The 23,798-nt window shown below is 41.4% G+C and overlaps 1 protein-coding gene across 6 annotated transcripts in view; it reads right to left on the minus strand.

The window, feature by feature from the left end:
• Window positions 1-745: 745 nt before the first annotated feature.
• Window positions 746-23,798, minus strand: part of LOC122395395 (multiple C2 and transmembrane domain-containing protein) — a 43,481-nt gene continuing 20,428 nt past the window's right edge. The window contains exons 1-10 of one of the 6 annotated variants that reach the window (XM_043392925.1): window positions 13,697-16,576; window positions 12,710-13,473; window positions 12,426-12,574; window positions 11,946-12,351; window positions 11,478-11,620; window positions 10,990-11,349; window positions 10,789-10,918; window positions 10,108-10,227; window positions 9,689-10,014; window positions 746-8,647 (exon numbers count right to left, since the gene is read on the minus strand). In XM_043392925.1, the coding sequence (XP_043248860.1) occupies window positions 8,536-8,647; window positions 9,689-10,014; window positions 10,108-10,227; window positions 10,789-10,918; window positions 10,990-11,349; window positions 11,478-11,620; window positions 11,946-12,351; window positions 12,426-12,574; window positions 12,710-13,473; window positions 13,697-14,102 (2,916 nt within the window). In that variant the 5' untranslated portion in view covers window positions 14,103-16,576 and the 3' untranslated portion in view covers window positions 746-8,535. The other 5 variants (XM_043392924.1, XM_043392926.1, XM_043392928.1 and 2 more) reach the window with 5 other exon arrangements.

A 23,798-nucleotide genomic window follows, 5' to 3' on the forward strand; every position in this document is an offset into this window, starting at 1 on the left:
AAAGGAAATTGCGTTAGTGCGGTTGCCGGCGTGTGCGTCACGGCGTGTTAGAAAAATACCTGACAGGAAAAGAAAACGTAAATGTGAGTCAGCATCCCCCGTAGGTCCTGAACCCCGTCAGCGTCGCTAGGCGGTTTCACTTTCACCGTTTCAGACACGCGTCGTTGTCCGAGCAGTCTATTTTTGATCTATAAAAATTCAACGATATTCAACATATATTCCCGGGTTAATTTCATTTCTGTCGATTTTCAACACTGGAACTACCAAACCGATCAAAATGACTCACTGGTAATTTCTAATAGAGCTAAAAATTTACTCGACTGAATTTTTGAAAATTCACAAATTCAAAAAGTTCAATTAAATTTAATTTTCTATAAGAGAATATATAAACACTTATTTCCATTGCATTATATATATTTCTTCGCGTATCTATCGATTCAATTCTTTTGGAACAAATAAACACACTATAATTGTCGGTAGTTCTAGTGTGAAGATTATTATACTCTACGAAAGGTGTCCTCTTGGAATTTGTGCGTAGCTTCTGACTCTTTTTCTTTTTTTTTTTGAGCTCTGAAAGAAAAAATATAACGTTACACATATCCTCTGTAAGAAATTTAAACATCACTCATATTCTGAATTTATTGGGATATAAAATAGTAGAGAAAATTCTGCTGTGAGTTTTATTGCGGGTTTTTCTACGGGAAATGGCAAAGAATCCGAGACCCGTTGGATATTAAAAGCTTTGTTTATTTTTAACTTTATCCCTCTTTTTATATTATGAATATAATAACGACTCATATCACCCTTTGTCATAAGTACATTTTACACACGTGATCTCGTTTCTCGTTCGAGAATCGCAGCCGACCTCGACGATCCGCCGATCGGATCGCAATTGCGTTTTCTATCTAAATCTTATATTTAATGTTCGTTTCCCTAATCGATTAGGAAGTAGACAGACGTGTGCGGAGCTTTGTCGATCGATCTGTCGGGGCCTGGATCAGTGCGTTTTAAATTAAACTCAAAGCAACTTCAAGTATCTTCTATTAATAACAAATTTAAATATCACGTTATAGAATTCTCAATTTTTATTAACTATATAGAAAATTTTCACTCCTCGCTGGGAGTTTCGAAAAGATTGCAGACCAAAAAACTGCGATAATTTATTTGGAAAAAGAAATGGAAAATGATCCAGACGACCCCCGACAGAGTACTCGAGAAAAATATATGCTTCTTGAGTTCGTGAAAATCCAAATCCCATTCTGACCGTTCCCTACCATTGTCTAGCTTGCATCTTAACGACTAAAATATTTTTAACGAAGATTCATAGAACACGAAGAAACTGGAGCATGCAAACTCGAAAGTGCGCGTGGGTGGACAATGATGCGTGATGATGTGTGTATGTTCGTGTGTGCGTGTCCCTTCGCGCTCTTCGCTAGCCTATTCCCCGAAAAACAAAGGATATTCCTGGCCCCTGAAAAAAGCAATCTGTCTAACTTCGGAGCAGAGTCGGGCGAAACTTTACTCGCCAACGACGAATAAATATTACAGACTCGTTCGCGAACTTTTGCCCGTCGCTCGTCCGAATGTGTCAGCCCGACGAATTTGTTAATGTATTTTAATTCACGAACGGATCTAAAACTTCCATTCGTTGTTAGCGAATTGGATTAAATCGACTCTGTTTCGGAGGTGCCAGGACTGGATCAACTTTTCCCAGTTAAAAATGATGCAAAGCCCACGAAAACAATCAAATATTGCAACTTTGAAAGCTAAGTCTGTTTAAAAATGTTCATAAAAATATTTTACCCTCCTTGGGGTATTAATTATCGGTTGAACGATGTGCATTAGGGCATCTGTTGGCGTTAATCCGGTCCTGGGAGGAACGATACATTATTAAAAGGAACGGTGGGACTTTGAATCGCTTCGAATTGGTTCGAATAGCTTCGAATCACTTTGAATCGCTTCGAATCACTTCGAATAGCTTCAAATAGCTTCTAAACGTCACTTCGAATAGCTTCAAATAGCTTCAAATAGCTTCAAATAGCTTCGAATAACTTCGAATAGCTTCGAATAGCTTCAAATAGCTTCGAGATGCTTCGAAACACTTTGAATCGCTCCGAATAGCTTCGTAATGCTTCGAATCACTTCGAATAGCTTCAAATAGCTTCAAATAGCTTCTAAACGTCACTTCGAATAGCTTCAAATAGCTTCGAGATGTTTCGAATCACTTCGAATCACATTGAATCGCTTCGAATAGCTTCGTGCCGCTTCGAATCACTTCGAATAGCTTCAAATACCTTCAAATAGCTTCGAATCACTTTGAATCGCTTCGAATAGCTTCGTGACGCTTCGAATCACTTCGAATAGCTTCAAATAGCTTCGAATAGCGTTCCAAGTCCCATCACCGTTTGGAAGTACAAAACTGGAAGAGTAGAAAAACGATACGGTAGAAAGTGAACGGAACCGCGAGACATCTGTCGGATGTTCGATTTTGCTGACGCCTGTAATACTGACGCGGTCGACGGGCGACCATAGGCGTCATCATGCTCGCGGTAACGCTGTGTCCGCAGCCCGAACAACGAGTGTAAATTGTTTTGGGAAACGGGCGTTTCGCTAACGTTGCAGCCAGACTCATCAAGAGTTTCGATCCCGTGGCTCGAAACAGCGTGGAACTTTTTCAATAGATTCCATTTGAGACCGTTTGGAACTTTTATAATAACGGTTCTCGTATTGTAAGTTTCCAGGAGACCAGATAAATAAGAGTCCTACGAAATAAGAGTTCTAGTTTGAATAAAATTTTTAAGAAATAGAAATAAAGGCTGCCAAGTAACAAGAGTGGCCTGGAAGTTGAAAGTTTTGCAATAGTAGTTCTTGCATTATGGGTTTACGGACAAATAAGAGTTTTTGGGCATTTATTAATTTGAGATTTTAATTATTTTTACCACCTTAATGAAGCTGGCTGCTAAGTTAACGAGAAGCCCGAATCGTTTTCCAACAAGATACTAACGTTATCTTCGAAAATTCAAGACGAACACGCGTAAACAATTCAACAATTTATTAGAAGAAATCGAACGTTATAAACGTCAGCTGAACATCGCGGTGCCTACAATAAATGAAATTCGCTAGGAAGAATAACAATTTTATTGACTGAAGTAGCATATGTTTAAATTGAAACATTCGACATGCAAATTGAACAATACAATATTATCATAAAGTATAAAAAACCTCTTTATACACATTATTACTATGAACGATGAAGAAGTTTCAGTCAGCTTGGGCGATGAAAAAGACCATATATGTATATATTCGACAAAATTTGAAATCCAGGCGAAGGATGCACGGCAAATTCGCGACTTTCGTATCTTAAAATTTAAGAGAAAAGTTTCATATACTTTCCAGGGGACAGCTCAGCGACTCCCCTGCCTAAAAAGTGAACGAAAGTAAAAAAAAAAGAAATTCAACGACGTACCCAGACGATTTTAATAAAAGGAATGATCTCAGGGAATGACTGTACAAAACGGATCGACGCGCCGCGTGTGATTTAAGACGATCGCTCGAAACGCAAATAATTGACATTCTTTCGTAAAAAGCACATCCTCGAACGCCAAAAGAAAAACACACTCCCCGGGTTTCTGTCGTCGAAATTTTAAATCACACGACGGACGTACCTAAAAAAAAAAGAAGAAATTGATTCAAAGTATCACAAGTATCTCACTTACTAAGAAAGTTCGTTGACTAGATGACAAAAAGAATCGCCCCTCTTTCCCTCTTTCTCTATCGTCTCAGTGTTCGCGTGTAAAATGTTCAGTGTGTTCGTGAATACTTTTTGCCTGGATCATAGGCCCCCGGGAATCGGCGATCAGGAACAACAATGATTTTTATTCTCGACCCCATTTGACCCTCTGAAGCGCGGAGACACGCGAGCTCGCGTTAACGCGAGAGACAATTGCGTTTTTCCTTCGCCAGCCGATCGATGAGAGATAAAATTATGGTAAGAGCACTTTTATGTAAGCTCTCGCACGATTTCGTTGCACGCGCGCGCGCTAATGTCGCGTTTCGCGCGCAGACGATTTCACAGATAGCCGATTACATTATCCAACAGACGTAGATATCATAACAACGAGTAACAAGCCGCGGGTAAATGCTAACGAGTCTCTGAACCCTTACGATACGATCGATAAAATTACTTTGGAAAGAAGAAATTGCAAATATTAAATAACGCTTCAAAGAGTCAAATATTCTTCGAGCGACGTACTCGACTGGTATTCAAAACTTTTGAAAATTATAAGAATGAAACATTCTTACAGCAATAAACAAATGTCGAAATATATTTCTTTGTAAATTCACGATATCTTTGCGAAAGTATTATTAATAGATTCGCGAGGTCCTCCCGATGAAAATGAGTACAAACACGACCTATCTCGGATCACTTTTACCAACACGTGATTAATAAATTATTGGAACAACGTATAATTAAAAATGGTCCGATTTAGGTCGTGTTTGTACTCGTTTTAACGAGAAACTCCTCGCGAATCTATATCGATAGTACTTTTGCGAAGATTCTACTATACTATAACAAATATCGAAATATATTTCATTGTAAATTCACGATATCTTTGTGAAAATATTATTAATAGATTCACGAGGTCCTCCCGATGAAAATGAATACAAACACGACCTATCTCGGACTACTTTTACCAACACGCGATTAATAAATTATTGGAACAACGTATAATTAAAAATGGTCCGAGACAAGTCGTGTTTGTACTCGTTTTAACGAGAAAAACCTCGCGAATCTATCGATAGTACTTTTGTAAAGATTCTACTGTACTATAAACAAAATGGAAACAGATTGTTCAAAAGTTTTGATACAGCCAGTACATTCGCATCATGGCGTGGAATCGTGACACAACAATGAGAAGATCGATGACGAGAGATTCGAAAAAGCGGCGTTCAAAGTTCGAGTGTTAGAAAAGCGAAGAAATGGATCGGCGATATCTCCCCCTCCTCTTTTCAGCTTTCTCATCGGCTGGCACGAACCGTAAAATCGCGGTTAGGAATAATTAATTCCGTGCGTCGATTCCCTCCTCGAGCATGTTCCTCGCAATATTTAGTTTAACAAGTTGTAATCGCTACGAAATATGTATTCATCGAGCTCTTTGAAACGTAATCGCGAAGACACGTTCCTTCGCCGCCATTTTGGTTGCCCTCGGACCAGGCCAAACTATTTGTAGCGTTAACAGAAGTTTCTATTAAAATTATAAGTACCTATTGTAATTTAAGTTTCTATCAAAATTATAAGTAATCTATTGTGATAGATTATAGATATTTTAACTATTAATACACTGATCGCCATGTAAGTTATTGGACGCTACGTACGAGTAAATAATGTATAATAAATGTCCACGAAAAATATAATCAATATGCATTGGAAAACTGGATATTTGTTTACAAAAAATGGCGTCTAGTAGGACTATTATTACCAAATGTTATTTCGCGAAGCAAAATAACAAAGTAACGTGTTATTTCATAAATGCCCGAGTCCGTACGCTTCGCGGGAGAACCATGGAAGAAAGAAGAAAGGTACTTTCGAATAATTAGTCGTCCCCGAGCGAAACATCTTATTTTTCTACGTACGTTTCAAAGAGTCGTTACAACAGTGTCCTGTAATTACGACATCCATAAATCCTTGATCTAATTTCCATCGACTAACGCATACTTCAGCCGTGATGTCTGTAATATATGTCTACGAATATCACTTTCGCGACGACGCGAGCCCGTAACCATCCGGAAGTGGTAATAAAATATACGGAAGTAACGTGGTGTTTTTTTTTACAACGACAGTTGGAATTGCGTAATCGCGTAGGAATGAAACTGGCGCAAAAAACGTTAGCGTAATATTCGGAACGAAGAAAGTCGCAGGAGCAGGCCCTGGAACCGTTATCTAATCGGCGACCAAGCCTGAACTATCGTCGCGGGAACGACAATGGCCATTATTGTTAGAAAAATAGTAACCCTACTCGCCGAACAAACTTTTTCCTCTTTCGTCGAGTTTCTTCGGCGATTTCTTCTTTAATTTTTTTCAACGACGAACACCGTCCAGCATTTATCGACAAAAACTCTACGACGAATTCGCTATTATTCTTTTTTATTTCGGGAGGAAGATGATCTGATATGTTCCTTGTTATTCTGAAAACGTTTAATCGTACTCCAGAGATTGCTAGGCGAACCACGCGATTTGTCGCAACTTGTGGCATGATTCAGAAGGTTCTTTGAGATAATATTAAACTTTTTGTAAATTCTCAAGATCGCCTTCAATGTTCGTCGACCTTCGAACAACCTTGCGCGTGAGAATTTATTTCGAAGAAACCTAACGTTCTAAATAGATATCAATAGTTTCCCCAAAGTCACTCGAAGGTCATGTATTTTTTAATAATTGAAGGAGACATTGAAAATTTATAAGAGAAAGAATTACAGGTATAAAATCTAATGTTATCGTTTAGGAGGATCTTATGAACCATGCCCATCCGTGATAACGAAATTCTGGTTAGTCCAGTGATAGGAAAAATAATAATCGTGTGGTTCTCCCTGTATAACAGTTATGGGTTACGCTGAAATCACAATAATCTATACCGTATAGCGTAGATTCAAATTACTCTTCGAATAAAAATTAAAATCGAACAAATTTAAACGTAAACGATTATCAGTGATTTCAACGCGTGGCCAAGTGGTTATATTATAAATGTGACGAGTGTTCACACTCGTTCGATCTCGCGTTCTGTGTCACCATGCTCGAGGAGATCGCCTAACGCGTGAACGTGTGCGTTGGAACGAAGAATTCGATAATTATTAAATACTATTAATGAGAATAACGTCGAGACACATCGTGGTATCCCAACGGGTACGACTAACATCTCGTTTCACGAACGACGAACGCAGCTTTCGCCGCGAGGTAGAGTACAAAAACCGAATAAAAGCAAACCCGACGTTCGAACGTTTAAACAAGCGATCGTTCGTTCGTCGTTCCTGAAACGCAAACAAACAGCACGCTAAAGCGAATTCGCGATGCTGTCGCCGTGAACAACGCTATCTGTCATTTAATTTTATTATTTTTTTTCTTTATACCTTTATATCTCTCATTCAGTGGTAACGATTTTTTTTTCTCTCTCTCTTCAGCAGCTACATCTACGACACCGATGGACGAAACGGATCGACGAGGATAACCCTAGACGGGAATTATTCTCGCATTTGTTAAATACTCTATGTTGCCTCTTCTCCGTCGATATTGTTAGCTAATTCATTTTCTATAAAAAAGTTTACCGAACGAAAGGGGGAAACGATAAAAACCTAAAACGAAAACGTCGCGTTTCTCGCTTGTTTTGATACGCTCGAAAACGCGGTCATCCCCGTCACGAACGGGACTGCATACTTTCAAAACACGTTTTGTCGATTCGCGTCTCGCTTCGAATGCTTGTCGACAGGGAGGTCAAACGTTTCGAAGAAATCGTAGCGCGTTTCGTTTATTTGCCCCAACTGGCTGGAAGTTTGTGCCTCTCGTTCAACTCGTTTCGTGGGAACCTGCTTGGGTTTCACGATTTCCCCAGAAAAGATTCATCTGTTTCCGTAGACAGGACACAGATAGTAAATATCGCGGCAAATTCGACTTCCCTGTCGACAACATATCACGTACGAATCCATCGTGGCCATCTTGGGCCCAACGATTCGATAAGACTACGGTTCCTCTTTAAATATAACACCATTCTTCCTCCATAAGCTTCCCTCGATTCTCACGAATTATCGAACGAAAAACTAGCAACAATTTCGCGTGGTATGTCTCGGATAAATTTACTCCCCTAAAGCTCCGTTGTACTGTTTTAAATATCACATTGCAATCTTTCGTCCGCGCTGTTACCCACCATTCGATTACAACGATCTCTTGTAACTAGTTTATAGAAAATATTTGATTAAATAGATCCTCACCACTGTTCAGTTTTCGATATGTACGTTGAATCAAATTTCATTTCGCAGACACTGTTGCAAAAATGGTTCTTGTTCGATTATCTCCTGCAAAAATTCAAGATCAAACTCTGTTTATAACAACAATACAAAGTATAAATATTTATCAAATTTCATTAGCGACTCGAACACAAAAATCGATTTCCTTGCAAGTATCCCTAACGTAATTCCACTTCAGGATTAAAGTAATTCGATTTCCCCGGTTATCTGTCGCGATACGATTTCACATAACCGGGTACCGCCGTAATTTGTAGAAACGCGCGATGATACAAACCCTGTGCGACAGTCACGTCCAAGACATACCACGCGGGGTGTTCGTACTCGATCAGAGATAGTGGAAACTATAGTTTCATCCCCTCTAGCTAGAACTCTACAAGTGTAAACGTAGGTTTCTCAGTCCATGTCGATCACATCCGGATTCTCCGCTGATCCCTTGCGCTGACGCGTCTTCCGGCGCAACAGGACCGTCCTCAGGATGCTCGGTGATCGTAGACCCGCGACTTCCGGCCGCGGGGCTGGCTGCTACGCGGCCTTTTGCCTCTTCCTCTGCTCCCTTCTCGTTAGATTCGAGTGGCCCGGACTGCCCGAGGTGCCGCTCCTCTCGCAGTCGGCGGTCGACAACGGTTTCAACTCCCTGCGGAGAGAAAATATTTTCAAAATGCCTCCTTCATTTCCTTTAACGCCAATATTATTACCGTAGACACGTGAATACAGACAATCGGACGAACGGGGGGTTTTAATATTTTCAACATCGAAAGCCAGGGTTTACGAACGTGGGGGAATCTTAATTTATCTAACAAAGAGGATTTCACACGATCAATCGTTTTGTCAGTGAATTATCTTAGACGATAGCTCTTGTCGAGCCTTATTATTTACAAAGTGAACAACCTGGGGTCGAAACATTGAAGATGCATGCTTGAATCGTGAACAAATTCTTTACCGATTAGAAAATACTGAGAAAATTGACAAATATACGTGAGCAAATGTTTAATAAAGCGAGAAGACTCGGGAGTCGAAACACTGAAATTGCATGCTCGCATTACAAACAAATTGTTTATTAAGGAATTTTATTTCTGTGGAAATGAATGTTTTGTGAATGTAAATGGGTGAAGATTGAGTAGACAGTGCTATTACTGGTGTTTTTAATACGTGTTATACCTACTGCTGGGTGTTTGATTCGTGTCTGACTGTAAAGTGTAAATGCTCTCTTAACATCGACGGTTTCCTATTTATATATTCGTTATTATTGTGTGAGTGTATCGAAATATGTTCTAGAGTGAATCCCTACACAAAATCCAAACAATAAATCAAACAAAAGATATTTGCTCTCGAAAGATCGTCGCAAGTACGCGCGTTGCGTATTTTTTAAAAAAGACAAGCTATACTTTTGTTTTCGTATCTCAAATACAATTTATTGTCTCAGTAGAATTCGATCTTACCCAGGTTCTAACAGATGCACGGATAGTGTCCTCTCAAAATTTCTGTTTATTGCCGTCCAAATCGCTGGATCAGATAAAATTTGGAAAATGTATGTTTTTTTTAACATCTCGTTGATTCAAGACTGTTTTTTTAATTATAGATACCTTTCAACGAATTACTTTGTCTGTATCGTAAATAGGTAACCAGTGTATACGTATCGAGAAAAGTAATATTGAGTAAAGTCGGTGTTAATCACCTGTAGTTAAGTAGCTCCTCGTCGTCGGGCACTCTGGACACAAGATCGAGGACCTCGTTGTTCGGGACCGAGTGAGGTCGCACGATCTTTCTGGAGAACTTATTCACGCCCCAGGCCAAGATAAGGTATCTGACGGGGATGAAATATAGAACAGTGGCCGCGAGGATCACCAGCATTATCGCCAAGTAACTCAGATAGGGGACAGTGAAATTGAAGAGATTCTTCACCCTCTCGCAAAGGCTGGCTATGTAGCCGATTGAATTCTGAACGGTTTGGGTCACCTCCTGTATCGCCTGCAATCTCTCCTTCAGACTTTTCTTCTCTTCCTGAAACCACGTGCATCAGACGCTCGCACAGTATCGAAAATAAACGTAGAAAAATACGAGGCAAACTATAAAATTTAATAAATCGAAACTCACTTTATCTTTGTCGTCGTCGTCGTCGTCGTCGTCCCCCGGTGTGGTCGGACCGTCGTCGCCGTCGTCGTGGAAATGGGAGCCCGCGTAATGGGACAGAGACGTGCCGGTTATCACCGCGACCTGTCCGGAAATCCATTCATTCAGCCCACTTCCGTCTTCGTAAAGCTGGGCGGAGTAGCGAAGAAGGTGGGCGCATGCAGCGATGCAGGCATAAGGTCGTCAAGCGTTCAACTCGTGTACAATTTATGTGCATGTATTTCGGATTACTAGTGTATTGATTAAGCTCCAAGACTAACGAAAGCTCAATAATTGATATAGAAAATTGTTAAAAATTCTACGGATACGGTTGCTGGTCGATCAAAGATCTACGCTCATGCTCGGTTTAAATTTCAATTAGCTCGGGAAGGAAGACACTAATCTCTATTAAGATTTAACGAATGTGCACCTCCACCTCGCTGAACAGTACACGGAGGGTCTCTTCTAAAAAAACAGTTTACGAACTTCTTAAAAAATGTATTTTTTAATGGGTGTTCTACTATTAACGTTGCAATCGTTACCGAATAAGGATTTCTACGTTAGTTCGGGTTTCCTATAAGCACTAATAGGTTAGCAAAGATCGTCGAAGAGCGAAAAATGTGATTAAAGATGATCAGTGGTGAAGAAGGTAATATCCTTACGTACCAGATAATATCTTAACAGAATAAGTAGCGCCGCGCCGGGGATCATGTAAGGCTCGAAGTAGTAACAGGCAAGAATGAAGAAAACCAAGGCGATGATGCTTCTCATTTTACTCTCCCATTCCCAGCAGCTCCTAATTACATCAACTTTAAAATTAAACGAGCCAAATTATAGTTATTAAATTGAGGAAGACGAGACACGTACTGCACGTATTTTCCAATGTCGATGAAGATTATGATGATGGCCTTCAGCCTGAGAACGTTTCGCAGAAAGACCTGCCTCTTGAACTTTATCTCAGGCTCCATGTACTTCTTCTCTTTGGGATTCAACGTTCGAACGCAGGCCCTGAACACGTTCCAAACGACGGTCATCTCCAAAAGTATTTGGGGCGTGTTGCCCTTGGCCCTGCCTCTCAGTTTCTTGTCCTTCAACGCGTACCACCTCTTCTCGCCGTTTCTGATTCTCAGCAGCGGTATGGCGACCTTGCCAAGAAACTCTACTTTATGGTCCCTGTCCTCGTCGTACACGGTCACCTCTAGCACCGAATTTATATCCTTCACGTTACTGAAAATGCATTATCACGTTTTTAATTACTTTACTCTGCAACGAAACTGTGATCCAAAATTTGATAGAAAAACTCGGGTCACAGTTTCTGGCTTTTAAAACCTTAAAACAGATTTTAGACAACTCACAAAGTGAAGATCTTTTGCCAGTTTGGCGCGAGCGTCTTGTACTCCGTTTGAGTCTGCAATCTGGCGTTCACCAACTCGAGGACGCAGAAGGGATCGCTTTTACCCCCTAGATCGGCTGCAGCGAGACCCTGGGCCCTGAATACCTACACAGTTGCAAATATATAGGGAAGTAACAATATTTTTTATCACTTTTCGTCGTTCGATATACTAGTCCCTCGATTATTGCACAAATTTTTATTTCACAATGGTTTCGATACTATAGTGGTTGAGGCTACAAATATACGTTATCGATAGCAACGTGAATACATTTCCACAACCTGGAAACGGTCCAGAAACGAACCCCACAATCCTCGAACCTAGATTGTGATAATACTGATCTTACTCTGAAAATAACAGTGTAAATTGCTTCTTGGAAACCATAGTTTGAGGAATAATCGAGGAACGCCAGAGCAGATTCGAGCCAACTACCTTCACTGTCAGATGGCCAACGTCTCGTATCCTCTGCAACGTGTTCATCACGGCGTACCTCTGGTACATCTGTTCGCGTTCGCGAGGCGTTTCCTCGTGAGCCGCCAGATCGCTGATGGTTTCGCTGGCGGTGGTACCACTGATCGTCAACAACAAGAAGATGCTACCGGAGCCCTCCTCGAGGTCACGCCACAGCCGATGAGTAGTCTCGCGTTCGAGGGTCGCCAGATCGATCACCGTCCTCCCCATCAGATCGTCCTGATGACTTTTGTCGCGGTCCCAAACCGTCACCTCCAGCTCCTGGCCCAAGTACGGGTCCTCGTACAGATGGAGGTCGAACTGCTCCAGCCAGACCGGGCTCAGGGTCTTGTGCACCACTTTCGACTTGTACTTCTCCGTTCCCAATCTGTACCAGCGAGGAACGATCGATTTTACGACAGGGAGAAGCGACATTCGACAGAATGATAAATAATTTCATACCGAAACTTGACGTAGGGATCCGACAGCCCGTCTATATCCATCGGCAGCAGATTCTTCGCCTCGACCAGAACGATCGTCACCACGGAGCTCCATATTTGCGATTTCAAGCGTCTATTTACGTCCGCCAATCGATTGGTCCGTTGGAAGTACTGCAACAGTGAAAATAAGGCATATTCAAATGGCCCTGTCTTCGTAAAAGATATCACATACGATATTAAACGGAGGAGCAAACTAGTTTTAGGTAATTTTATTACAAATGGTCTACACAAAGTTCCAAACTCTACCCTATGGATATCTTCCATTTTCTCCTTAACATTGTCTCTCAGCTTGTCGAAGAGATCCTGATGCTTGGCGTCTTTGGCCTCCAGGGCACCATCCACCTTCGCCACATTGTCCTCGTTCTTCCTCAACCTCGAGATCAACTGACCAGCGTCGAATCCCGTTCTCTCCGATTTCGGGGAGTCCTTCTTAGGCTTCTTCTGGATCTCCGCTCTGCTCTCCAACCCCTTCTCCTCGGTCTCGTTCTCCGTCGCGTTGTACCTAACTTCGAAATTCGGGTCCTCGCTCGATCTCTTCGCCGACTCGGAGACCTTGCAACGATCGACGATCCAGGCCTCTATGGGCAACAGCCACGGATGCTTCTGCACGTTCTCCTCCAGTATCCTCTCCATGTGATCCTCCAGCATCCTCTCCACAGAGCCCATCTTCTTCTCGAAGGAGGACTTCAACGAGCCGATGGTCCTCTTCTCTTTGATCTTAGCCGGCTTCTCGATCGACAGACCCTCCACGGATCGACAGACCTTCGTCCCGGACGATCCAGCGTTCTCCATCTTCGCCCTCAGGTTCTCCAACGAGCTCCATCGTCTCGAGGACGGATCGCCCCTGATCGTCGACAGATTTCCCTTCTCGTCCTCGAGATCCACGAAGAAATTGCTTTCAGACGCGGTATTTTCGTCTTTTTCCGCATTGCTTCGCGACGCGTCCTCGGATCTGGTCTCGGAGGCATCTTGATCGGCTGCCAGAGTCTCGTTGTTGCTCGACGACTCCTCTGGAATGTTATTTTGGTAATCATTTACCGTGTTAACGACCTCGTTCGTTTCCACGACCTTTGGTGGAGGGGAATTTTCATTTTCATTCGTTCGCAATAATGAATCCAAGAATCGTTTATTTCAAGACTGACTTTGATTTTCATAAAATGTACCGCGACTAAATAATTCTCCATTGCGCTTAAAGATCGTCGAAATCGGCCAGTGAACGCGGTAAACGATTACCATTATTCGCGTGGGTGGTTTTCTCGTTCCCATCGAGGTCCTCGAATCGATCGAATCGCATGGCTCTGATAGCCTCGCGAAGAACAGCCTCGGCCTCCACGTTCGCGTCCTCCTCCGGTCGATGTTTCGCCTCTTCCTCGGATTTATGCTTGAACCTGTCCCTGTTGCTCTCCCAAAACTTCTTCCATTTGCTCTCCGCGTTCTCCTCGCTCGAGCCTTTCTTCGCGGACTTCGAAGGAATCCTCGCAGAATTGTTTTCCGCGTCCGATGGCTCCTTGGAGATCGCGTCCGCCACTTTGTCGCGTCTCTTCAAACCACGTTTCGGAGTCTTCGGGATCTCCAGGGGCTCGCGATCCAACGATCCAGCCTCGATCTCCGCGGCACGATCGCTCGTCGACCGACTCATGATCTTTAGCGTTTAATTTACTTCGAATGCTTCCTCCCTCGAAAAGGGATGGAGATTCGTTCGATTTGCATAGAGAAAGATGGGTTCGATGATCCCGCGGGTTCCTCGAACATTCGTTCTCGTGTTACGCAATGGACAAGCAGTTTCTTCGTTCCGTACACACGCGACCACCTGTCCGCATCTAATTGCAGAGTTCCGTGACTCGACGAGCTTGATTCGTTCCGAAGACGGTGCAAACGTGCATTGTCGTGGGTCGTTTCTCGCTATCTTCGACACTCGACTGTCCAAAGGGTCGTAGCGTGTACCACTTTGTCTTCTAAGGGCGCGGGAAAAGGCTGCGGATAATGAAACGCGACGTTTCTGCAATCAGTGTCGGAATGCAGGAGAGAATCGATCTTCGATAACAAGGTTCCCGTCGTCTGGAGGTCAACTTTCCCCACGTGCTGATCCCCACAGAGAAAAAGAACAGTCGATCTCTACGCAGACGACTCGGAACCTTTGTGCTCGCGAGTTCGAACCGCGTCTTGGCCCGACTCCAAACCCAAAAAGAAATTGCCTCGAGGACGTCGACGAATCGCGAATGGCCGATCTCGTGCTCTGCTTAAATTTTTTAGGGATCTGTCTCGTTCGAAATTTTGTTAAACACTCGAATCTTGAAATCGAAATTTCATTTGGATTCGAGAAGAACGATAGGAGTTTAAAATTTAAATTTAAATTGGTTCGTTACAAGACCATTAACGCGTTATTAATGTGTATTTAACGATGTTGTCGAATCGAATGGCCATCAATGTTTTCACGAAGCGTCAAGTGGATATCGATTAACTAATTTTGTAACTAAATGTTTGATACTGTTCGATAGTGGATTATAAGTTACGGTTTGATACTATTGATTCGATACCGGTTCTATTATTAATATTATTAGTATGTGGCACGACAGAGACTTCGTTTTCTTGAAACTTTCATAATGTTGCATTTATAGCAAATGTCGTCAAGCATACCGATTTGACAATATGGACAATGTGCAATTATATCGACAATGTACCGTATTATCTTCGCTTTGGAGCGTTTCTCAAACCTGGAATGTTATGGCAATGGTCCAAGAGCTCCTAAGAGAAGAAACTTGCAAAAAATTTGTTAATTCTGCTTGACCTTCGCCTTGTGGCACACTGTCTTGCAACACAATGACATTTCATGTGCATAATGACATAATTACAGCGATGCAAAAACACACCGGAAGTGACTGTACTTTTGCAATAGCGGCCGGCAGAGAATAGGCACACCTAATGGATTTTGCACATCTGTGATTATACTTTCATGAGAAATACAAATTTTTTCTACAATGGATGATGCAAGTGATCGCTGCTATTGTGAAACGACAGTCGTCAACGTCCAATTAAAATATTTACATCGATCAGTGCGCACGTAAATAATGAAATTACCAAAACATTAGAAAAAAAAACGAAATCTGAAAGTCGAGTTATGTTTCACCAGACAATGAAGATGTGGCCCGGCGATCTATTGCAAAACGATGTGAAAGGAGAAAAGTGGGTTAGAAAAATTTCACAACGTAGTTTTCCTATTGTAATCGAGTGAATAAGGCCCAAAATCGCCGGGTTTCTCACTGAGAAAGAAGCCTCGTAAATCGCGTAATTTTTAGGACTTCGAGGCAAGTCAGACCCCCATTAACCGGACCACTTAAACCAATGAATCATCGAACGGTCGACGGCGCACGTGGCCGAGCATCGTCGATCCAAGTCCGTCGCGGCGCGGATGGATCGCTTCGCTCCATTTCCCAACCTAGCGTCGTTCCTCTTCCTCTTTTCCGCCATTCAGGGCCAACGTGAACGCGTCCACGCTGACGTACGCCGGGGCACTTTAACCGTCTACGCAAATGACGAGTGTATCCGCCGCAGACAATGAGTTACGCGAACGAGGGCTCCCTCGTACCTTCCGCGGAAACTACGGAATAGCTTTTTCCATTAATTAATACGCCTCGATCGCGTACGTCCTCCAAACGGACAACCATTCCATACGGTGCTTACATTAATCACGATTACACAAAATACAAAATAAAGATCGAGAATATCGATCGTTATTGATATCTCTTGACTCGTGTATCCTCGTACGATCTTCCTACGTGTTTACATCGTCGTAGGAAGGTATTGGTATCGTTCGATCGTGTTTCTTCCCTCCGGATTTGAGGTTAGCAACCCCTCCGTGCGGGGCTCCGTTCGTTGCGTTCGCGGTGCACGCTGAACGCACGCCCATGGGCGTTTCACGCACGCCTCGTGCTGCTCGAACGAGCACTTTAGCGCAGATTCGTGGAAAACGCTCTGGCGTCGCGTATACGTTGTTGGAGGCGAGGTCACGGCCGTAATTAAAGCGCGAGGCGATAAAAAAAAGACGCGAAAGTACACAGCTGAGGCCGAGGACTCCCGCACTTCCTCGACGGTCGTGTGCGACTGGTTAACGATACGGCTTAACTCGGCTACCAAGCCTCTCTATCTCCCTCTCCACTCGCGCCAAGAGGTAAACATTGCGATACCCCGTGTGGAAAATTCAACGTGTGGTCGACCCGCGTGTAACACTCGACAGCGTACAATCATTGTGTCATCGCGTTACGTTTCTTTGATCTTTGTCGACACTTTTTTTTTAAGGCAAGGTTGCCATATATTAACCTCTTAGCTACGAGGCCTGGCGTCGTTCCTTCGTGACGAGTATACTCGTCGTTCGCAGCTGAGAGGTTAACGAGATCAAAGCAGCGTTCTGTTCCTGAGATCCTATGTTTATATACAATATTTGAGGAGGTTAAAGAGGGTCACGACTTGGAAGGTGAATAGTACTCGCCAAAATGGAGGAAATTAATATTCTCGGAAGTGTTCGTTTATTTGTGCTATTTGCCAGGGCTTGTGATCAAGGATTATTTATCTGTAATTTTTAATGTTCCATAACCCCGAACAAGACCACATATTGTGTCGGTGCATTAAACGTGCTAATTGCCCGACTACGAGTTGCTAATTAATTCCAAGAAAAATATTATAGAGCGAAGAAGGCAAAAACTATACTCATCGATCGAAGAAACAGAGTAGAAATGAATAATAAGGATAGTGTTGGTGAGAAAATTTGATTTGTTAACGAGAAGGCGTTGTTAGGGAACAAAGATGTCTTGGACAATTTCTCGAGTCGCCGAGGAATTGCGACGTCCCAGCATTATTCAATTAAAGTTCGTTTAACACCCTGTTAAATCCACGTAACACACTCGCGGTTGATAGATACTACGTTACATAAAACAACTCTCGTGATTCAGCCGTGAAATCAAACGATTCCGCTTCTCGATTCGATCGTGGGATAAAACTTTTCCACCTACTCCATTACGTTTAACAGACTGAAATCGAACAGTCTTTTCTCTCTGACCGTTCCAAATTACAGAAAAATTGTAGACAAAACCGTGTTATTATAATTCGACTGAAAATACTACGGATGCATTAAATTGTCTCAGAGATATCACAAACACACAGAGCCTGAACGCGAATAGATGCCTGCAATATCGATATGCAAAATGGCGCTACCTGACTCGAAAATTGTCAACTATTTTGCCAAAAAAATTGGACATCTGGATCGAGCAAAAATAGTAGAAGTTATAGGGTGATCAAATTTAATATCTATTTTATCCAAAGATGCAAAATTTAATGTTCGAAGACGTTTATATCTAAACTACTTCGCCCAAAAAAATTGGGCATCTGGATCGAGCAAAAATAGTAGAAGTTACAGGGTGATCAAATTTAATATCTATTACGTCCAAAGATGCAAAATTCAATGCTCGAAGACGTTTATATGTAAAGATGATAATATTTATTATAACATCGCTGTACCACTTTCTTTTATCGTCGGGCGTAGAAATGTGACTCACGTTGTATAAATAATTGCTTGTATTAAAATCTTGCGCAAGTGTATGACAACGTGAATTCGCGTAACCGGTTTACACAATTTCGCGTCCAAGTCAGATTACAAAATGGCGATCGTCGTTACATCCGTGGTGGACTGGGAGCGGTCCTCTACATTTTCTTTATCGCCAATATTGATCATGACATTAACGTGACACATAGTGAAACCCTTCTGGCGCGCGATTGTGACCGCAGAAACAGGTTCATTCAACGTGTTTGCAAAGCCAAAGCGGAACGATGACGGACGTTACGCGACGGATTACAGTGCATACACATTTATATTACGTCACTTCGTGTACCAGCCAACGAGACACGCTGTGTATGGGTCATTCAACGCGAAATCGGACACTTTTTAACGTAACGTCGCATAATTCGCGCTGGAACACGTTCCGCGCTTCAAAAACGTTCGAACGCGACGCGAATGATTTTTCGAAATATCGTACGAGTTGCTCCTCGGTATCGAACGACTCATCGAGCATCGTAAATTCGATATTTCAATATTTAAATCACAGTTTCAGATTCCCTATGGGAAAACTGTTTACGTATACGTGCTTGCATATTTAAATATTTATTTTTGACATGACCAGCAACGTGTACCGCTTTAGTTTTAAAATACAAAACGTTCAGTGACTCATTGACTACGAATTACATTTGTCATCGCGTGGAACAGCTATGCGTAAATAAACATACACGAAAATATAGAACGTTAATTTCAATTAATTCTCTCGACCGATTGCCACTTCAACGGTTGTAATTTATAATGAATTTTCAGTTTGAAAAACCCTTTGATGGGAGTTTAAATATCGCTGAAGATCGCGAAGTATTCAAGTTTCAGGAAAATCTGAAATTGTACTTCATAGAGGGTTAAATTTCCGCGTGAAATGACCCTTATGAGTCAGGAGCTTCGTAACCTCGTTTAGGCTATTAACACTGCTCGACTAAGTGGACTTCCCTCTTGTTTCGTCCTGGACAACCTAATCAGCTCCCAAAGGTGTACCTTTATACGAAACTTTTAAAAAGATTTCACGTACAAATTAACTTGGCTCCATACAGTTTTAATTACCAATAATTTTCTATAATATTTCATAACCTCGTAGCTTTTCAGTTTACGTAACAAAATGGTGAATTAATTTACAACTGTTATAAAATTCTCTGCAATGTAAAATGCTTTCAGTGGGTGGAAATAACATTCAACAATTTTTGCAGCGGGTTTTAACTGAAATTCGGTTCAACGGTTACGATGCCAGCGTTTGCCGCTGAAAAGAATATTTGAAAAGAAGTAATACGAGAGTTCCTTTGTGATATTACAGACGACTCGTATCATAAAACATTTTATATTGTCTCCTGGCGTCTGCTGAGAATTTTTATAGTGTCTTTTGATATAAAATTCGACCGAGTGATCTAGGAAAAATCCGGAACCCATGCAACGAGACAGATATCTTTGTAACAGATAAAATAGAATCGATAACAAAAATTATTTGGATAAATAAAAATTATCTTCGCGCAAAATTGTAATTGTAATTTTATTTCGTTGTACTCGTGATTGATTAACAGGTGAATGAAGGATAGACGAAGATTTTATTGCGAGATACCTAAATCTGCCGTGATAACCGGTCAAAATTCTGATTAAAAGAAGATAACATTATCGAATTATGAAAATATGTGACTACGTCTATTTCCTTGATCGAACGTTGCTGTTTTTCAAACATAAATCTTTCCAATCGACTTCCTGTAATTACTCTCCGAATATAGACGTTCCTCGAGCGGAATTTCCGTTTTCTAGTAAATTGCGCCCACGTCAACCGGACGGAATGTTTACAATGGGAAAAGTTTACGAACCTTCGAAGTTCCAAACATCTTTCCAACAATGATACCAGCGAAGTCAATACCATGACGGAGTCGAGAGTGTTTCTGATTTCATCGTAACCCAGTTTCCTTGTCCCTAACAGCCAATGAATATACGAGGTGTAGCCTAAATATCTAAATAAAACATTTTACGAGAAACAAATAAAAATATGACCCCTCCATCAAATAAATTATTATAGGCTGGTCTCATTCCTCGCTTATCGTTGCAATAAAATTCGACCCACTTTCGAAGCATTCATGATATTATATACAGGGTGTTGTAGGGAGATTGTAGAGGCCAAAATAAGCCGAAAATCAAGAATATCAATTTTTCGTTTGAGGCTTCGTTAAAAAGTTATTAACAATTAAATTCAAAAATTTCAAATCGTTCTGGAAAAATTATTTTTGGCTGTGGGGGTCAATTACAATCATTTTTGATGATTAGACATACCTCCGAATTCTTACGCATTTTTGAGAAAAAAATTCGAGAAGGTGTGAAATTTTTCGAAGGAAAAAAAAATTTCAAATCGTTTTGGAAAAATTATTTTCAGTTGCAGGGGTCAGTTACAATCATTTTTGGTGAATAGACATACCCACGAATTCCTACCCACTTTCTAGAAAAAAATTCGAGAATGTGTGAAATTTTTCGATGGAAAAAAAAAATTTCAAATTGCGCTGGAAAAATTATGTTCGGTTGCAGGGGTCAGTTACAATCATTTTTGGTGATTAGGCATACCCCCGAAATCCTACCCACTTTCTAGAAAAAAATTCGAGAAGGTGTGAAATTTTTCGGGGAAATTAAAAAATTTCAAATCGTTTTGGAAAAATTATTTTCGGTCGCAGGGGTCAATTACAATTATTTTTTATTAATAGACATACCCATGAATTCCTACCCACTTTCTAGAAAAAAATTCGAGAAAGTGTGAAATTTTTCGAAGGGGAAAAAAAATTTCAAATCGTTTTGGAAAAATTATTTTCGGTTGCAAGGGTCAATTACAATCATTTTTGGTGATTACACATACCCCCGAAATCCTACGCACTTTCGAGGAAAAAATTCTTTACCGAGAATCTAATGTGAGGCCAAGAAATTCCCTGATGCGAATCTTTAAAATATCATAACTTCTGAACGAATTGGAGGATTTTAATGTTCAAAAAGGCAAACGACGCGTATTTAAATGGAGAATATGTAGAAATTCTAACAATATTGAAAAAGTTGTTCTTTAACCCCGTAAAGTGAAAAAACCCCCATAAAAATGGTCCAATTTTCAAATGGCCATAACTCCTGCAATAGTGAATATATTTCAATGAAACTTTTTTCTGAAGTAGTGCTCATGGGTACCTACAAAAAATTATTAGACAACTTCTCTGTACGGGATCAAACAAATTTATTAAAAATGAAAAACGAATTTATAAGAAAATTCGACAGGGGGTAGGTGCCTAAATATTTGACGAAAAAAAAAAATTTCAAATCGTTTTGAAAAAATTATTTTCAGTTGCAGGGGTCAATTACAATCACTTTTGGTGATTAGACATACCCCCGAAATTCTACCCACTTTCTAGAAAAAAATTCGAGAAAGTGTGAAATTTTTCGAAGGGGAAAAAAAATTTCAAATCGTTTTGGAAAAATTATTTTCGGTTGCAGAGGTCACTTACAATTATTTTTGGTCATTACACATACCCCCAAAATCCTACGCATTTTCGAGAAAAAAATTCTGTACGAGCGGAACTTTAATCGTTAATAACTTTTTAACAAAGCCTCCATCAACAAATTGGTATTCTTGATTTTCGTCTTATTTTGGCCTCTAGAACCCCTCATTAAAATTTTCCCCAGGGGTTTAATAAATATTTATTAAATCGCTCGGAACAGTAAAACACTTTGTTTTATTTTATACGCGAACAGATTATCAAACGAATTAATTGGGTCGATCGCGCATTAAACTTCAAAAATTAAATCAATCCATTACGATCAACCATCCGATCGAATCAAAGCAAAGCCATAAATCGCCACGACCCTTTGATATTAAACATTTACAGGTAAAAAACATTAACGCGGAGCACATTTTTTTTACGTATAAAACGGAGAAGTTATCGATCGTTGCAAGTGGGTCAATTATGTTCGAGATTCGAAAAACCAGAGTCAATTACCGAATGTATCTCGAGGTTAATGGAAATAGGTGCTGATCAAACGCGAACAGAGAGTATCTCGTCCGCTCGCAGAGGTAAGGGACTAGCAATTTGTTGATAAACGCCTTTTCAGACGAGCGGTTCGACAGCTTGTACAATTGAATATGTTCCAATTGTTGACTCGCGGGGGCTCGCCGCGTAGGGATTTATCGTTTTTCGATATTTCGTTGCGCTGCAGCCGTCCTGTCAGCCGTGACGCGAAACGTCGGATTGATCAGGGGATAGGTATTTAACGTGTGCTTCGCGTCTATTCGAGGCATCGTCGAGAAAAAGTTGAAAACGATCCGCGCGCGGCACTCGACCTGAAATCTCGCTCGCCCAGCGCTAATTTCAGCGAAATTACCGCGGCCACGCACACGCGAATTAATTTCAAACGCTAAAAATATATCTATATTCTCGTGGTGAATTTTTCCGAATCGCATCAAGCCAGGAAACATTGAAAACCGAAAAGTTGCTCGACTGTTTTTCCAACCTGCCGCGTGCTGTTTGCACGACGCATTACAATTCTGGTCACTGTTTGCCCCGGAACGATAACGTTCGCCAAAGTAGGCGAGAGCAAGCTGCGCCCCTATCTCCGCCATGATATGTAAATCTGTCGAGGCTGCCTACATCTCATAAATTCGTGACCTCGACGGTGTCCCGTTATTTTGTATAACGTTACCCTACATTCCTTTTTATCATCGAGATCTGTCACAGGTCGTTTCTACCCTGATTCGTCATCTAACCCCAAATATACGAAGAGATTCATCGAACCTCGTGTCCCGAATACGATCTTCGAACCAAAAACTACGCCCACTCGAGGCTCTGTAATTTACATTATTTTTGTTTTTTTCAACAAATCTTCGATCACTTCTCCGGACACGGTGAATCATATTTTTTGTTGGTCTTTCTGTTCTAAAAGAGAAAGTTTTCTTTCCTTGGCTTCTATAGACAAAGTATAGGGGACCGATTGGGTCTGACCTTTTCTTTCAAACCGTGCAGACGTGTCTTCCAAGTGTTTCTAATAAAGCTTAGTTAAAAGTTACACCATCCAAATTGTTTTTTTATTCCACCACCTATTTCCAATATTTTTATTTCTAAGTTCTTCCTTCGTCGTTCGTGGGACTCTACTAGGTTGGCTTAAAAATAATAAATAAATAACGAACAGAATTACAAAACGATTAGAAACTGATCTAGCGAGTACCTGTTCTTTGTCCTGTTGATTCCTCGGCCAAAGAGTGGTGGTCAGGTAAATATCCCCCAGGTGTTGCTTCGGTCTAGCCGGGTCCTTCAGCTCCAACGCGATGTCCTGCGGTTGGCCCAGGTCTAAGTTCGTCAGGTCCAACTGGGCCGCGCCCATAAAGTCATCCTGCAGGCCCCAATCGTAGTCGAAGACCTGTCGAAACGACCAAGGTCTGTTGCTAGTCGAAAGAAAGAGCAAGCAGCTGATAAAAAAGTCCGGAACCCAACGAACAGAGACGCGCAAACTTCTTATCTTTATCGAGAACTATTCGCTATCCGTCGCGATCGCTTTGAAAAAGGGCAATCGATATTTTTATTTTATCGAGTCGAGCCATTCCGGCTGGTGACGGTTCCACAAAAGGATGTACACATCGAGTTTCTTGCTCCTTTCGCGGTCTATTGTCCGAAATATTGCCCGTCTCTGCTAACAAACGCGACGACCGTGGAGATTCGAATCGACTTCGAGTGCACTTTCGGATCGATGCTGTTCGTTCGTCGGTGC

This window comes from Colletes gigas, unplaced genomic scaffold (assembly GCF_013123115.1).
Source record: "Colletes gigas isolate AHSC1104 unplaced genomic scaffold, ASM1312311v1 Colletes_gigas_Sc00005, whole genome shotgun sequence".
Taxonomy (NCBI): Eukaryota; Metazoa; Arthropoda; class Insecta; order Hymenoptera; family Colletidae; genus Colletes; species Colletes gigas.